The sequence below is a fragment of the Strongylocentrotus purpuratus genome, unplaced genomic scaffold (assembly GCF_000002235.5).
Source record: "Strongylocentrotus purpuratus isolate Spur 01 unplaced genomic scaffold, Spur_5.0 spur5_scaffold_13, whole genome shotgun sequence".
NCBI classification, from domain to species: Eukaryota; Metazoa; Echinodermata; class Echinoidea; order Camarodonta; family Strongylocentrotidae; genus Strongylocentrotus; species Strongylocentrotus purpuratus.
Window position 1 is genome coordinate 20745316 of NW_022145598.1, and position 18551 is coordinate 20763866.

The window sequence follows — 18551 nt, forward strand, 5'->3', positions numbered from 1 at the left end:
AAATACCAATCAAAAGATTAATCATAATGAAGATCACAATTCACTATTTAATTTAAAAAGTCGATCTGTAAACGTTCCATAATAAACGAGATAACAGTGATATTACAGAATGGTAATCAGTGATAATGATTGGTTGAGATTGGTGTAAGAAAGGGAGTGGCCGGCCGCACCCTTAAAGCCCCCTTGCACGCTGTTACAAGAGGTGTCAGTTTCATATGTTTTAGTTGAGCCAACATAAGCTTTTGACTAATGACGGGTAATGTCAAAATGAATGCTCTTGCGATACGACCCGTCACGTCATGTCGCACGATTGGCAAATGTATACACCGTCGATTCAAAGTCCACGTGATAAGGACCCAGACTCTACACCAAACATAAATATTAACATTGCAGTTGTAGTTTCTCTTTCATTACCATTCCTTGGCTCAAGTCCAAATTCTTTGACACCAAATCCTGTGACTGAATGTGAAGGACATGATCTGCAGGCACAGACTCCAATTTGACACTTGAATACAATTCCATGAAGTCTTGAGCACAGACCTAGTTTGTTCAATGTCGGTATCCGTCAGTTCGTGGTGTAGTTGACCGTACAACCGTGGACCTACGTCCACGGTTGTACGGTTCAACCAACGTTTCCATCCTTCAACAAAAATGTTCATTTGTTGTGCCGCCCTGATGACCATATCAATATTTACGGCAATATAGTTCGAATGTTATCGAACAGATTGTATTGCCAACACCACAATCACCGGTTCGGTACTTTTAGGGGATGAAGAAATACCATAAAACAATGATAGCTTGCAATGTCGAGATAAACTAAGTCAAGTTGGATATAAAGACGTAATGAATACTTTGTCGTAAAGGATCTATTTATGACTTGTAAACTGCTAACCGCACTTATTTATGACAACAGTCTACCTGTGACAACCGCCTTCGCCAAACATTACCTTGTCATTTAAGGTGGGAATAAAAACGTACGGATGTGTTTGACAGTGAACCATATATGAGTGTCGTTAAAGTAGAGTTAAATTAGATGCGATAAAAAGGCATCAAACGAGGTTTACCAGGGCTGTATAAAATCAGAACCCAGCATAACAGTTCACGGTCAATGTCCCTTTGCCAAACCTCCCTCAGAATCAACACCTTTACCCCGCGCGCTGAAATTTGTTACAATTGCAAGTGATAAATCGAGTCACCCTTCCCCCTGCAGATGTGTGATAAAGTCTGATTTAAATCGTCTGTCAACTTCAGAAGGTAACCTTTGGGATACCTTGGAACGGGGTGAAGTTCGTGGAACTTTTCTGAGCCTAGGCTCTTTACAGACCTGGCGCTTATGTTCCCGCATTGGCAAAATAATCAAGGTATTATACTGTAAGCATTAGACGAGGAGTACGATACGTGAATTTGGATTTCCATGATAAGAATGAAATGTTTTTTCCCTTTGCCACCATATTTGTATGATATAATTGTTTTAATGTTTAAGAGTTCAAATATTTCATTTTAATGCTGTGCGAATGATCTGCGGCTAGCAGTCTGGCCCTACTGCCACTGGCAGTTGGACGCATGGGAGAAATCAGAACTCAAAGTTTGGGAAAGAGTTCATTATTATCCATCGACCAGATGTTGAGCTGTTTTAGTAAGGGGTGCACTGGGAGGGGTAGGGGTGTTAGAGGGGTGAAGGGAAAGGTACAAGGGGTAGGGGTTACTCGAGTTCAGAACAGAGGTTCAGTATACTTAGGCCCAGAGGTGTAGATGTGAATGGAGTGGCGTTGATGATTTTCCTCTTTTTTTGCAGACGTCATCACGAATAGCACATTTCTTTGACGATCGTATCACGCTCGAACAGAATTGAGACATGAATTATGATTTATTGTGTCTAATTTAAGAGTGGTTGCACTTTTAACCTCTGCTCGCTTGTGTCAAGCTGTCACTAAAAAGTGCAACCAAATTTATTCTTGCTGAGCTGTACTTTAGTGTGGTCATGCCTGACTAGCGTGTTCTAAAAACGTTGAAGAACTAGAGAAAAGGACAAGATGAAATCATGTTATTAATTTCTTTTTAAAATTCATATTCAATTACATGTTCATCTTAAACTCAAAGCCCAAAGAACCTTTGCGAAGTGTACACTACACACCGACATACCAATATATTTTCTATTATTTATATGTGCCTACAATTTGTGTTTCGTTAGTTTGGTGAGCAAATCTGATGTATCGAGTGAACTTATAGACCTAAAGCAAAATATCTTACGAAGAAGGCAAAGGAATCACCCTGGAATGGTCTGAATGTAAAGAATTAAGTGTATTGTGATATTTCTTTCTATTCTGGATGGAGGAAGAGGGGAACTTCTTCATTGGTATAGTTTGCATGGATGCTTTGTGGTGCAGTGCAGTAGCATCCATCCCCCAGTTTGACATTTCTATATTCCATGTCTTGGGGATTAAACCTGGCTGGCACTGTAGTCGGACATACCTACTGCCATCTCAGGTTCCCGCTCGTCGCGAATTCCAGGTCCGAAACCCTATCTGGAGCCACGCGAGTTGGACCAACAATGGCCCCCGTTTCTGACCCCCTTGGAGGGTTCCACTCACGCGTGGTATCCTCTTTAGAGTCTCCTCCGATGAATGATGCACCCCTCTGTCCATCCTCTTCCCCCATCATCCTCATTGGACTCTTAGGATCACATTCTGGAGAAAATATTCCATACAGTGTCGGGTTTCAATCCAAAGTTACTACAGAGCCGTCTTGAGGAGTTACGTGTGTACAATATATCCTTTTGTATCACCAAGGAGTTATCACACTGACCTCAATATTTAGGCTCTTTTTTTAAATATTTTTGGATTAAAAACACACTAAAGGTACAATTTTTCATGAACGTTCCTTACGAATCTCTTCTTCAAAATGAGATTCTTAAATAAATCATTGATATGGGATAGACAATTGATCAAGTTCAACTTGCGAAACAATTATTAAGTTTTTCTCGTTTTCTTTACCATATCAGTTTGTGACCGTTTCTCTTTTTTGCAAGATAAAGCAGTGACTTCCTAATGTTACTCTGTCTAATTTTTGGAAGAAAAAAAAAGACCAATACTTGAACGCATACAAAAATGAACATCATCGTGGTAATTCGTAAAATGGAGGACAGGAAAGGTTGTTAGTCTTTGATTAAAAGTGAATGTTGAACAGTATGGCAAAGCATGGTGTGAGCGCCCAGTGAACATGGGTTCCTATGAGACGTCATTTTGGGAATCTGTTTCACCACATGGTGCCTACCACTGCGGCAAGATCGATTATCAATAGACGTTCATTTCAATATTTTCAGGGAGAGATCTGTTTACATAGGGGTAAGGCCGCAGCAGGTAAACGGTGGGAAAGCCCCCTCATGTCAAAATCAACGCCATCGCCACGAGTTCCCCTTGCCTTCGCACAAAAGGATCCAGAAAAGTGTGATTGAAAAACCGTCACATCAAAAGCGTCATCTTGCGCTATTGTTTTTTATTCGAGTTTTTCTTCGTTTGTAGTCTGGATTTGAGCACACGGCTTGTGTTTGCACGAGAGATAACACTCGGGTCTCTTCTTTTTGTTCCAAGGAGTGAGCACCATTCACTATCTACACTTTACCCGCAATGGGACAATGCCTTCTCTTCCAAGCGCATTGTGATTTCTTCCAGCTGTTACAACGCCCAACCAAATTGAAATATAAGTGGAACTTGCGCCGTTGAAAAATATGTTTAGTAACTGATAGCGCGTCGAAAACCGGGCTCTAATTTTGTCGCCATTTTGTTTTCATTCAACATCGGTTTTTATTTTATTTTTATTTGAGAAGGGAGGCTGTCAACAGGCTCTTTGCTGCACCGGCTGCTACAATCCCACGAGGGGGCATGTCAATGGAGAAGTGGATAGAAGCCTCAACCCCGCAGCGAATCGAGTCTGCGCCAAAGTTGATTTTGACAGTTGAACAATTTGAGGAGGTTTCCGTTCGCGCGCGTTTTAATTTCTTTGATTATAACTCCTTTTTTTCCAAGTCGACCCACTCTTCTTCAAATCTGTCGTCTGCTCTGTGACTGCAACAAGACGCGCGAATGAACAGGAAGTTCCAATTCTCCTCCCCTTATACCTTTCGGTCGGGTTTCCGGTCGCTCGCGCGAGTGTTTCTACCAAGATTAGGGACCCACACTGCCTTCTGTAGAACAAAAACATAAACATAAACACTTTAACACCCTAAACTTGAAGATGGGTCCACGTTTTTTTCGGCAGCCAGTCGCGTGCCCCCGACCCAGACAATGGTGGGTTGAGCCTGCCGCGTGTTGGGGGCGGAAACGACACATCATGGCTGGGTTCATGGGGAGCAACGGTCAAACGGCTAGGGGTAGTGTGATAAGAGTCGCTTGAGGGTTGGGGCATGGTTGGGGTGGGGAAAGGGCTATAATTCGTCTTGGTAGACTCCCCATGAAGACAATCACCACCAGGTCGATTACCTGACAGCGAGGCAGGAGGAAATTGGACAGTTAGCGCCCTGCTAAGGCGTTCACAAAAACATCCTCTCACCATCACCTCCTTCTGCAAGCTAACAATCTAAGAAAAGTCTAATGACATGAAATTAACTCCACTTATTGTCTCATCTAATGTTTACTAATTGGTGACAAGGTGCGTTTATGACAGCGAAGACGCTTAGTCACCAACGGTTGTACCCAGAAAAAGGCGGGAGAACAGGATTTGTTCCTCACCTGTATTACTTGAGACTGCTAATTTTTTTGACAGCTTCCTCGAATCATTCCAGATTTCCACCAAAAACCTGTCCGAGCCAACCTTTTAATACAAGAGGTGCTCTACTCTGTACTCACTTGCCTTTGTCAGATATGTGACAGTATACAGATGCAACGAAACATCGACTTTTTATTAAAGGTATGATAGTGGAAATATTCGCTAAAACACCCACAAAAACACATCATTTATATGAAAAGGAATTGCTGATTTTCAAGTAAACAATAAATTTAAGCCTCGTCAGATAACCGTTGATATACACAGGTTGATATACTCATCCGCCGATAAACCATAATGCTGACATGATAGAGCAAGGAATGGTAGGCAAACAACGCCGTACATAATTCGTCTTTGGCCAATGTTCACCTACTAGGTCTATTGTTTACTTGCCAGACGTTCCACAGAAGGAAATTGGGACTTGGGAGTTTTGATGAGAGCCAGGAAGCCCTCTTGACAAGTTTTGAAAGTTATAGGGTGTGCCTATGAATTACCTACAAGAAAGGGGATATCCCTACTGAAGGACATATGCGATGACGTAATGCATGTCCACTGTTTCCCGTCTGACATTAAACATTATCTCATTGAATGGTCATTCCACAGTATTTCCCTCAAGTACTGTGACATTTCCTTTTTTTATATTGACACTATGTGCTTCGACAATCATGATGATTTATTTCATTTTTTATTTAAAAGCTGAAATAAAAATTGAACGAAAGAGGAAGGAAGGAAGGATACACAGAACACACTTATAATTATAAACAAAGAATTAAGTCATAGTAGAAAATAGTACATAGACCTTTGTTCGAGTTAGGTGTATAAAATCCTCTTTTTGTGGTTAAAAAAGGTCTGATGATGAATGTTACAGCTGCAATTTTTTTTTTTTTTTATAAGATCAATGTTTCAACGTAGATGTTTCGAAACTAAATTTCGAAAACGAATTATTCCTATCGTATTTTTTTTTTAATTTGGAAATAACAAAGAGAACCTGATCAAAGAGAACATCGAGATTAAAGTTTCGAAAGGTTCCCAGTCCCTGGGTTGGTCATGCAGAGTAGCGGGCTGTCGTCGGGAATTTCGGTTTCGTGTTTCTTCTTTATAATTATCTATATCGCCTGCAATGGATTTATTTCGTCTTAATCAAGTATTGAAAGAGATATCATGACTCTAATATCATTTTAGGAAATATATGCGAATTAATTGATTTAATTTGACGATAGATACCTCGTAAAATGAAAAAATATATTTTCGTATCCGTCAATCATAGCATAGAAAACATGGTAGACCCTTGTTTCGCTTTCACAATGGGGGTAACGTTATATATTTCGAAGACTGGGTCTGGAGATGGGTAGAATACATTGTGATTGCCATTGGGTATTGTTTTGCCGATTACGGTGGCACGTGCCAGGCGCGCGCCACTAATTACTAAGCTGAAATAAATACCCAAATTGTTAATCTAAGCCGGGGTTTGGAGAGTCATTGCCGGGGGCTTTGTACGTCAGCTGGTCCTACGCAGTTAAAAACAAAAGGTGAAAATCTCGTTTGCAATCTCGTTCGCCCGCACTTTGTTTGCATGAGGTGTGTGGACAATGACACACAATGCCCCCTGTAGTCTGAACACGCATTCTAAACATCGAATTATTCTGGCCTTATGGTCGAGATGATTATTTGTCACAGGATTGTTCAGTGAAGGGGGCATATCCTAGGGAAAACGGGTTTTATATGAAATATCAGAAATTTGTAGTGGCAGTGCGGCCTGGGCTTGGCTTGGTCACAACTACAGATTGAGGATTTAATTGTAAGAACAGTAGAACAAAAGAAAGGGGCATGATGGGTCGGCTAATTAGGGATGTACGCTGAAACCGATTATAGGCAGAATGTTATTGGATTAATAAGCCCTCGGAGAACTGCCTATGTGAGTGTGAGCTCGGTTTCGTTGAGGAAAACAATTACCCAAAAAGGGGAAAATATAAAATCCATTATGCCAGAGAGTAGACAAGGTAGATTCCATATTGCAGCCTTTGTGAAGGTATTCTCGCAGTTTATTCAATCGATTGAAGTGGCACAAAGCAGGGTAGACGCAACACGTGTTCAATCAACCTCATTCCCCATGTCCTCATAATACCGATAATTTGCAAGTCTTGGTGACAAGTACGGAGTGCGAACGACATTTTAATTATAAAAACAGTGCTCTGATTTTATTTTAATGAAGCCATGAGCGCGACCAAATTCCGCCCGAGCGTCGAGCCTCTCGATCCCGTCGATTATATTATGAATAATATTTAATAAGATTACAACCTTCTTTGTTCCTACTTCTCTTCTTTTCTTTTTTTATATTTAAGAGTTGATGGGGGCTTTGGAAGGTGTTATTTGACGGGCTGCGAATATTGTTTGTGGGTAAATGCGGCTAAGATATGCCACAGGCCCCCTTGATTGGCACTTGCTTCGAGTTTGACACTTGCAGTGCTATTCTGGACCGATTGTCTTCGTGTCCTGATTGTGACTTGGCAAAGGAAAGAACTCGGTTGTCACGGGAAGACGATTCGGCTTCTCGGATCTGACACGGAATGTTGAGGAGAATAACGGGGTTGAATGTTATCTGAACTACTTTGTCATTATGTCGTCACAATGCACAACATTAATGAGAGAATGGAACGATGCAAGGGATTAACCCAGTTTGTTCGAAAATAATAGACGTTTACAATCTGGGGTTTAGAGAGGAAGGGAAGAGAAACAATCGGGTATATTCGAGAAGTCATGGGGCGGTGGGGTCCCGAAAATTCTTATCAATCTTTTGATATCATTTTGATTACATTCTGATATCATATTGATATCATTTTTGCAAGGATGCAGGGCAAAGGGATACTTTTCATAGTCGGGAGTAGTGTGGTGTGTTATGCTCTGAACAATGGAAGATGCATGATAGTACTCAGCTACGGTGCTCGAGATGGAATATACATTTGTATTATATCCCTAGAGTATCATACATCTCAACATGTTGGCAACGCCCACCGAATGCCCCATGTGCACCTGACAAGTAGTATAATCAATGCGTGCAAACATCAGGTTGAAAACGGTTGAATTACCAACGCCTGTTGGTTCTAATGGCTGAGCACAGCGAATGGGAAAATCTACACTTGATTTACAAAAACCTGGCGACCGTGAACTGTGGTTTAGTGGTCCCCTACTCGACAGTTCTTTTGGAATATCTTACTTACAAAACTGACGAAAGCCACACCCTACTCAAAGATGAGGCACGCGGTATATCAAAACATTATTCTCGATAGAGATTTAGAACATCACACTTAGATATTATTCCAGATTTTTACCAGCACGTGTTCGCTTTGTACTTCTTAAACGATAATTTGGGTTCTCGTTCGCTTTGTTCAGGTTTTTAGGGGTATATTGACACTTTTTAAATCATGAATTAAAACAATATTAACAAAGGGGGGGGGGGCGTAGACATTAGAATATGTAGTTCTGTTCCGCATCGGTTTTACTAAAAGGTAACAAAGATGTTAAAATGGCTACACAATAAGTAAATAATAGTCCTAAATGTAGACTTGAAATCGACACACCCCGACCATCACACACACCAGTCAAACAGGTTGCCACCCACATGTTCCCCAATCATCTACTGGTTTTAATCTGAATGATAAATCTGCCTCTTCAATACGGTCCCGATTCTTTGCCCATATCCATCGCCTTATCAAAACATACGGGTCGGAAAATGTTGATAACGAAATTCGTCATGTTTACTCCTTGACTTGGCAACACATGGGCGCGTCAATGAGATTTGTGTTAGTATGTTCAGGCTCAAGTGGTGGCGTTCACAAGCAATGTAATGTTTATCGAAACCGTCTCCCCCACCGTGTTTAATTAGGCAAATCATAAGCTCTTTCAGAGCAAATGAGAAAATGAGGAGAGAGACTGGAGTAGAGAGAGAAAGGTGGAGACAAAAAGAAAGAGAGAGAGATACAGAGAGAAATAGAGATAGAGAAAGAGAGACAGGCTGGAGTAGAGAGAGAGAGAGAGAGAGAAGGGGGAGGGGGTGTGGGGAACACATGTTACAGATTTTTTAATTGGCTTATGTTTGTTCTTTTGGATTGCATCGCGTTGGCTGTGCAGATACCCCCGCAGTCTCGATATCTCAATAAAGAGTTTGCATAACCAGAATGTGATCATGACCACAAATTAATGATTACTCCGATATATCAAGCGATATCAAGAGGAGTGGTTAGCGATTTGAATTGATATAAGATGTTTCTCCCGCTTGTTCCTGGACAGCAATATCCTATTCGGTTTCTGATTGTGAGCCTCTTGACCATGTTTCAAAAGTAAGGTGTCATCAATACATCCTTTATCATTATTTGCTACCAGGAAATCACGATTAGACTCAAGTCAAGATAACATTATGATAACTCTTGAAACAAAAATTGTAATTCGAACATGAAGTGCTCGATCCCGGATTTGGAGAAATCAAAAGATGATGTCATATAGCATGCGTTCTGTCTATTTATTTGTGGGCAGTTTCTTTAGAAGTAGACATTTCTTTCGAATGAAAGGTGGTGTCATGATTAGGACCTATCAATTTTTGTTCACATCGAAAGAAATTTCTCTATTTGACGTGGACAGGTCGGAGACATTTTCCTTCTGTTCTGGAGGACACATGCACCATGTTAATAAATTAACTGACCTGTTCATATGTCCACGTGCACAATGACCCCTTTCTGTGGTTCCCATTCTACCGGGGACATTTAATTTCAATCAATGATTATTTTTTTTATTCCATCCGGCCCTTATCATGAATAGTTGACAATGCCTCTTCCCGATAGCTAATTTCAAACACTTAATTTAGCCATGACATGAAGTCATTACAGTGTTTTACACCAATACAAAAATGGAAAAGTGAATAAAGTGGAATAAACATTGTCGAATTATCGTCGCCCTCTGTCTAGACCGGATAAAAAGAGGAGGTATAATAGTCCGGCTATTCATGGGGTAAAATTATCGGGGAGAGCAAAATCAGAAAACCTCAATTGACATGATTGAGGGCGGCCCAAGGACGTGATCTTTATGTAATCTGTCATACGAGGACCACATTCCCTCAGATTGGCAACGAATCTGTGTCGTATTCTTTACTAAGGTTCCTTCTCCTAAGACCGATGGATTCTGTTGGGAAGTAGAATGGCCTATAAAACTCGACTCCCCATGTCGAAGAACAAAGCCCAACTCCGCCACCCTGACACACAGGCATTGTCCTGTCGCGCCAACATTGGACCGTCCGAATAGATCCCGACCGGTTTTTTTTCACTCGTTCATTCGGCGGAATCTCCGGGGGTAATTGAGCATGCAATCGTCTAGGGACCCGTTATATCAGGTACATTGTATAATAGCGAAAAACAACACGGGATCGTATGAATAGGACCAAGGTCAGAGAGTAATATGAAAGCAACGAAGAGAGACCCGGTGGTATAGATACAGGTATACCATAATACCAGATAGTCTTCAGGCTTCGTCAAGCAGAAGGATGGTCTTTCATCACTTGTCATAGCCGTTTCTCGTCGCACCCCGGTCCGCCTGCACCCGGCAAGGGGTCTCACACTCTTATTTGCTGTCATTCCGATCTGGTGGACCCCTATAACATCGGGCCCTGGACAATTAGGTTCAACTACAGGTCCCTGACTCACCTGTCCAGCCAACCCGAACTATTCCTAAAATATTTATTATTCTATGATGTTTTAAGTCTCTTTGCAATGTGAAAAATAGGAAAGCACTATAATATTCTATTGTAATTTCGACAAAGTTATTTTCTCCAGTAATAATAATGATGCAATGAGTACGATGTTGTAAAGGCAGAACCTACCTGGATGAGATAATTCGGTAAAGAGAGATAGAGATCGAGTGGGAGAGAGAAAGGGGGGGGGGGGGGTTGCAAATATTCAGAAGAAATAGATTTAGAGCACGTTTCATTAGGGAAATATAATTATGTTCATTGGAGATTTTTAAATCCCGTGATTGAAATATGAATTAAAAAAAAAACCGGATGAGAGGGCTGATATAAGTCCACATTGATAGACTTATATCCGTGTTGGCATAATTGATGGTTTAGCATGTGCATCCTCATCCGTTCTGGTGATTGTTCTGACAATGGACATTTTAAATGGTCTAAGCAAACAATTATATGCGACACCTTTTGTTTTAATTATTTCACTAATCATGTTAATGGAACGCATGTTAAGAATATCATGAGACTCATCCATTAATACGTAAATTACTCGAGAATACCTTTAAGGGCGGTGGGCGGTTGATGAGCAACGTTCTGTAGCGGTCACAGCAGGAATCAGACCTTGTAAGAGCTCAAGGTGATCGCTAATCCCTCCTAAACAATAGTGGAGATGGGTTACATTGAGTAGCAGGCAGGCATGTGACACGTACAAGGGGATTTCTGGACTTAGCCATGCCAAGAAAAAAATTAACCCGGCCCCTGGATGGGAAGCAGCACATCCAATCATGTAATATTATGAAAGCCGCCTGATGAAGGGTATGATGAGTCTAAGGTCAGCATGGTCATGACGCCGCGCCGTTGTGTGAGGGCGACCTACAGATAATTTGCAGGTACAAACCCTGATACGAAAAAGTGTCTGCACTATGAGACTACAGTAAGCTCTGTACTTTACACAGCCAGATACTGCCATGTCTAGGCTCTGCTGTAGGCTTGAGTATTGTGATAAAGAGTCAAATTAGAGTCTGTGCCTGCAGACTACTCTACAGCCTCAGTGGCACCCCCCACCCCTCCACCCCTCCCCTCTGTTTCCATCGACGGTAATCGCATACTTCATGTGCTGCTCAATATTTAATTTGGCAACAGCCCCCGTTTGAAGAGGGAGCACAAATAGGCGGCGTAATGAAGAAATATTTCTAGTTCAAATTACAAAGGGCAAGAAACGGATGTTTACCAGAGATTAAGATGATGATGCTTGTACACATTTGGCAATATCATCATTTCTTTTTTTGTCATTCTGTCATTTTTTTTTATTCTCGAGGACTGTGTGAACTGGAATTTTCAGTTTAAACGGGTCATTCGTGTTTGGTCGTACTATCTACTGCAATGGGGGATGGGGGGGGGGGGAGCATCATGACAGTGTTTAAAGATGATGGTTTCGAAAGAGAAACAACTGCATTTTAAGGTCTCTGAATGATAACATCCATAACAAAACATTCAATCTTTCTGGAAATCACTGCACACAGATACGAGTACATGGGAATTTAAAAAACATGTGTGTCTAAAATCAGGGAGCACTTCCAGAGCATTATTCTTCAAGGGCCACTCTCATAGGGGAAAGAATAGAATCAGGAAGCTCAAACAGTACCTTTCCCTTTTGACCAACCCAACCCCCTTTTAAACACTCGGGTGGTGTACTCAATCGCCAAGTTGTCCCTTTATGCCGAAGATAACAAAGATCATAAAAACGTGAATTAATTAACACTAAACTGATGATAACATGTCAGCAGTAGGATGATATCCATTGTGGCATTAGAAACTAAAAATGACAAATTGTTGTAAAGAGGCATGGTAGCTGGGCTGGATGTTTGTTTTAAGTCTAGCTTTATTAAGGTGTTTTATTAAAAACTTGCCTTACCGAAATCAATAATTATGGATACTTCTATCTATGACATCATCTGCTAATAGAATTACAGCGTGGCAAGGATCATACGCAATAAATTATAACTGCCAATAAAGATTTGCCGGATCTCTTTATTCACCTAGAGAATCCAAACCAAAGCAAAAGTGAAACTACGAGGTAGCGAAAGAAAGACTCGGGCAAACTCGTGAGAGAGAAGGAATTACGGAAATAATAATGATTTCTAAACTTCACCAGCCAGCCAAGCGGTAGAACGTGTTCTTATTAATTGTTTTAGAAACAGGATCCGATATTGGTTTCCTTGTCGAGGGATGTTATATTATTTTATATCACCGCTGCAGCTGGAGGCGCGCAAAGCGTGGAACTAAAACTTGATAGGAATGAAGGGGCATGCTAACATGTTTATGGAACCGAAACGTCGGTGACGTCTGTCATATACTTTAAAATAACAGTCGGGGAAAATTATGTGAGATCATTATTGCACAATTATCCCGTTGAGTTGTCTGGACTGATTGAACGCTCTCAAGTTCATTGCTTTGTTTGGGTGAAGAAAATTTGAAGAGGATATAGACACACTTGCATATGATACATAGGTTTTTATTATAATTTTTTGTTGTCGATTGTTTATAATGCATCACCGGCTCATTTCACCTGTTAAGAAGAATATCTCAAATTTTCAAATGATAATTCACATTATTTTAAAGGTATGGCATATTTTTAAAGGTATATCGTTTTTAGGGTGTGATATAATTTCAAAGGTATGATATACTTTTAAAGATATGGTATAATTCAAAAAGTATGATATAATCTTTTGAAGGCCGTGTAAGACAACGGCTAGTCATTGGATCACTTCCACGAGAGTGATCTCGTTTAAAGTCAACTTTGCCTTCCAAGGCTAATATTTACCCAATGACACAACCTTCTCCAGCCAGGTGGAAGCGGCTGAGAAAGTCTGAGAGCCCTCCAATGTCACAACAGCCTTCTCTGGCATGCCAGGTGCGCGCCCTCTTTTTACTCCCGCTCTCTGAATTTAAACTCTCCGACCAGCTCAATCACGGGATGTTCTTTCCAACCCATGACTTGGACCTGAGAATGGTAATCAGTCATGACGTTTCATGTGGTTATGACGTAACCAGTATGACTCGTGTGGTTTTTATGAAAGTCACGGTTTGAAAGCAAACTTATATTTTGGAGGAAGAGAAAAAAGAGAACTATACACCTTTTGGTTTGGATTGCACTTTTTAGGACCCCGGTGCCCTTGAATCGGCGGGACTGACGCGGAAGATCTTGGCACCAGAAACTAAGAACGTTAAAAAGATCCCCAGAAGTTTGTGTAGTGACGAAGACATGTCGCGTGTAAGATGGGGTAATAGAAGGATTAGTAGAGAAACAGAATTATTACTCTACACCATTCTGGGCCGGGTGATTAATTTGGAGCGCCACTCCTTTTTCATTTCAGAATTGGTAAAATCTTACTTGGGGGAAACTGTTTGTGCCACCCACTACAAGCTACAAAAAGCCGGCAATTACAGTCACAGTTCGAAACACGATGGCGACTACTTTCGAAAATTCAACCAAGGGCAATATCGATAGCCTTGTGCGTCACCCATTGAAATAAATGCGAACGTGACAATGATGTACTATCTATTCTGAGCATGTTTTCTATGGGATGTACACTATAGGGTATCGAAATTACCCTCGAATTGATTCTTCGAAAGTATTTGTGATCGTGTTTTACGAACCATGACGTAATAGACACACTGAGAGTGGTTTAGAATATGAAATTCACTTCTAGAAATGGAACCTAAATATTATAATTATGTGGAAAATCACTCCTCCCTTGCACGACTGAACAGACAGTCGGACACAAGGGTGTAACTATTCTTGAAAGAAACTATTTTTGTAGCGTTTCTTTCAGGACGAGGCATATTGTTACTTCCATCTCATTTTTTCCAGGGGCTTCTAGGATGAAGCTGATCGTAGGGATTAGCTCACATATGTCAGGATCGTAGTAGACAGGCAGCCATCTGCCATTGACTGGAAGTCACATGAATTTGGAGCAGTGATTCACGTCTTGGTGTTGAGAGCCCGAACAGGCCTCTTTCCGGATAGCGACAGTTCCCTTTTCCTTTCCATGTCACTTCGGAGGAACCTGTGATCCTCAAACGAGATTCTGCGCTGTCATCGTGACAATGATTTCGATTTATTCTGGGCCAGGGTCTGATGTCACGAAACTAATCCAGATATGTCCTGTCGGTAGACTCCTTCTCCCTGAGACGTGACACCGAGTTACCGCGATGTTGTGACGCTGTTAAAACCACACCATTTGTAGATCCTGTCAGGTCTTATAAAGTCGTCTACTAGTCCTTGACTACTTGAAGAATAAGTGAAACTTGCTAATAAATTTGGCAGGTTTTCAATTTTGCGGGGTGACAGAGTGCATTACCCAGCTTTAGAATCAGTGCGCACAAATTGCGCACACATTTTTTTGTTAAGGGCATTGGTAGTGGTGTTTACAATAACTGGCGAGTTATTCATTCTTAAGTGTATTTTAAGTTGGTGCAACCTGAATTTTAAACTCTCTCCTCTGTTGTTCCTCTTATCTTGCAGATAAACACCCAGTCATGATGAAAGCAGAAACCGATTTCGATGGATTCGTCCACAAGAAGTTTCGTCCCAATGGTGAGAGGCGACTCGTGTCCAGCAGCAGTGCCCCGCCAAAGAAACGTCGTGGAAATCTCCCAAAGGAAGCCGTCAATATCCTGAAGGCATGGCTTTATGAGCATCGCTACAACGCTTACCCCAACGACCAGGAGAAGCTCTACCTATCTCGCTTGGCTAACCTCACTCTTCTCCAGGTGTGCAATTGGTTCATCAACGCTCGAAGACGTATCCTGCCAGAGATGATTCGTCGCGAAGGAAGAGACCCTGACAAGTTCACCATCAGTCGTAAAACCAGCAAGAGTTCCTCTTCAGAAAGATGCGAGGGTCGCGAAAGAAGCAATAGCGAAAAGAGCGACGATTCCGCAGTGTCCTCTGTATCCTCAACCGATTGTGCCATGGATACCATCAGCTCTAACTTCCACGACAATGATTCCAACGCTGCGGACATCAGCTCCGAAGGCGAATCCGACAGCGGTTGCAACGATTGCAGGACACCGTCACCAGTCGCTCGCAAAATGTCGGCGTCATCCAGCCCGTACGACTACCCCTTGCCAAGCAGCGTTCCGACATATCTTCGTGATCTCTCCACCGACATGATGCACCATCTGCGGCTCCATGAAGCGAGCAAGTATCACTCGAGTCCTGTCCTGAACGCACGCCACTCTCCAACACTCCCGCCTGCACATCCCTTCATTCCTTTCCTATACTCCAGAGATTACCAACAGGTAATGCCCAAATCAAAACTTAGCGAGCGCAAATCGCCATTAGACTTGTCTCTGAAACACGACGTCGACACCCTCGCCATGCACAAAGCACGTCTACGCGCATATCCGGAAGACGCCCTCCGCCTTCCTGGCAATACACACATGGTCCAAGCGCCTACCAGCAGTCCTTTCCATATGCTGGTAGATGCAGCAATATGGAGGAGGGACAACGAAACACCAGGTCAGGTGCGCTCGACGACCGTCTGCTGACTGTGAGAACAGGAGAAAAGCCTTCTCCAGAAATTTAGGACAAATAAAGAGTTCCACCCGTAAATCGGTATGTCCCACAGCACCTAAATGACTCTTCATCAACAGAACACTGCAAAGATGCCAGACTTGCTATCTGTTTACGGTGATATTGTACTACTTTATAACGAGAACCTTTAATGTCAAGAGTCGATGGATATTCCAGATGATATCACATAAATGAAGCGAACACAAACATCGTAATGTGCAAAGTTTAACAACTGAAAGAATAGGTAATTTCTAAAAGGTAACGATAGGCGAATGAAGGACGAGAATGATGTTTATATGTATATGTTTATGTATAGCAGATTGAAACGGTACAGCGTAAGGAAAGACAGATATAGAAATGTATTTGTGGATAATTTTGATATTGGATCATTAAATCAATGATGTGAATGTTGTATAGAGCGGAATCAGCTATAAGGAGAAGGACTACATGCACGTGAATGTGAAGATTGAGAAAGAATAAGTAGGTTAGAACTCGCTTTAGTTGGTTAATATGTCATTTGGGGGTTGTGCCGGGAAGTCGTATACATTTATCTCAAAGAAAGTTTTTATGAAACGCTTCTTCTTTTTAATATATTAATACATATTGATCTTATTATTGTTGCAAAGTCTCGTCTTGTCTTAGGGTAAAGGGACTTGTATGTTGTATTTTATGTTAATTTCTTAATTCATGATTTTCGATGTTTGAGACTACTGAGGTGTGATTACATTTGCCTCATTTGAATTACATGTTTAGTGTTGAAACAAAATCTAGCTCGAAAATCCTTGTTCACAGAATTGTAATGAATGAAAACGAAAAGTACTTATGTTAGCGTAATTATGTATTGGTTTATTCATATTCAAACAAACCTATTAATATTCACATTTGAATGTCAAAAGTCATATTTACCAATGATCTCCTTCAGTGCCTTAAGAATAAATATAAGTGCATTGATAATTTTGCCAGATAGTCTTCCATTCATGCTCAAAGTGTTATTATCCCAAACAGGGGGGTTTATATAGAGAGTGATTGATATATAAACGAATTATCTGTTAATTATATGTAATGCATTTCATATGGATTTATGTGCAGTATTCGATGCCAGTTTTGAAGACAGTGATCATTACCCTTGAAAAGTATTGATGTGGTTGATCTGACTAGTACCCGAACATGGCCCCAAATATTAATTTAATACTGATTTAGAACTGTTCATGATTAACCAAATAGTTAGGATAGTTGGAGAAACATACGGACGACTCTCGGGACTTTGACGGGATAAACCCTGCTTAGAATGATGGAATAATCTAACAGAATGTGTGATATGTACTGCACCTAAGAGCACCGATCATGTGATGATTTTTCTTCGGAACGTTTGGTGAGGTTTTGCATAACGAGAGTAAGGGGGTCATTTTATGTTGGGTTACGTACCGCCATTCCAAACGAGCAATTTAGTTCAGAAATTAATCGACTATTTTTTTGTTGCCAAATATCCACATCTTGCCTTTGTTGTTATGTATCTCATACTGTAGCTCCGGTGATCATAAAACCTTTGATAAGAAGAAATTGATTGTATTCTTAATACTAGCCACGACCTACCGCTCAACGATGCAACCTTTTAATAATTATGACGAATTACGATGGATTTGTATCGTCACAGTTATTGTCTTTTTCCATAATTTATTACCATACCTTGATATGACATAGGTGCTTAAGCATTATAAAACTTGCCCTTTTTATTTGTGTTCTTTATGATATATCCTTTTTTTATGACAGTATTAAATTAAGTCACACAAAGAAGGGAACAGTGGAACTTAGAAGGTAATCTTAATTTGGAAATAATACTGATTTTATTGCGAATTGATTATAATTGAAATAGGTGGACAAACTAGTTCGTAAGATAATGCTATGCAAATGAAACAAATAGTTTGATATTTGGGGCTTTGCATCTCCTTGCTTTTGTATTTTAATGATGTAATTATTTAATTTATTGATTGATCATCTTGATCCAACGAAAAAAAAAGGTTTACAAAGAAATCGGAACCTCTGATAATTTTATTATGCAGTTAACCACCCCCCTCCCGGCCTTCATAAAGAAAATAATCAACTTTATATTGGTTATTTACCGTCCCTGTGCAATGTATGTATTCAATGTGTATTCTTTCTGCCCTCCGAATTGTACTATTGTATATCCTGAATATTGATAATTGTAATTATTTAAGAACTATTATCCGATGATACTTAAAATCCCAAAATACCGTATAAAAGATTGTTAAATTAAATTAAATTTAATTGGTTGAATAATGTGTATTTCGTAAACCAATGTCAACTAAAGCTTGTCTGTTATACTTTAAGGATAAAGGACTCGTTCGCATCTATAACATCAATATTTAAAATTGGTAACAAATTTGCCATTCATGGCACTACATCTGGTGAAATCCATTTTGTGGACATATTCACCAAGAAAAATATGTTATAACAAATAGA

At 40.6% G+C, this 18551-nt stretch overlaps 1 protein-coding gene across 2 annotated transcripts in view; it reads left to right on the forward strand.

The window, feature by feature from the left end:
* The window catches only part of LOC575445 (homeobox protein TGIF2), a 33012-nt gene extending 14874 nt beyond the window's left edge, over positions 1 to 18138 (forward strand). Inside the window, exons 2-3 of one of the 2 annotated variants that reach the window (XM_011681298.2) lie at positions 8705 to 8710; positions 15018 to 18138. In XM_011681298.2, the coding sequence (XP_011679600.1) occupies positions 15032 to 16045 (1014 nt within the window). In that variant the 5' untranslated portion in view covers positions 8705 to 8710; positions 15018 to 15031 and the 3' untranslated portion in view covers positions 16046 to 18138. The remainder of the gene's footprint in view (positions 1 to 8704; positions 8711 to 15017) is intronic. The other variant, XM_775847.5, reaches the window with a different exon arrangement.
* Positions 18139 to 18551: the final 413 nt, after the last annotated feature.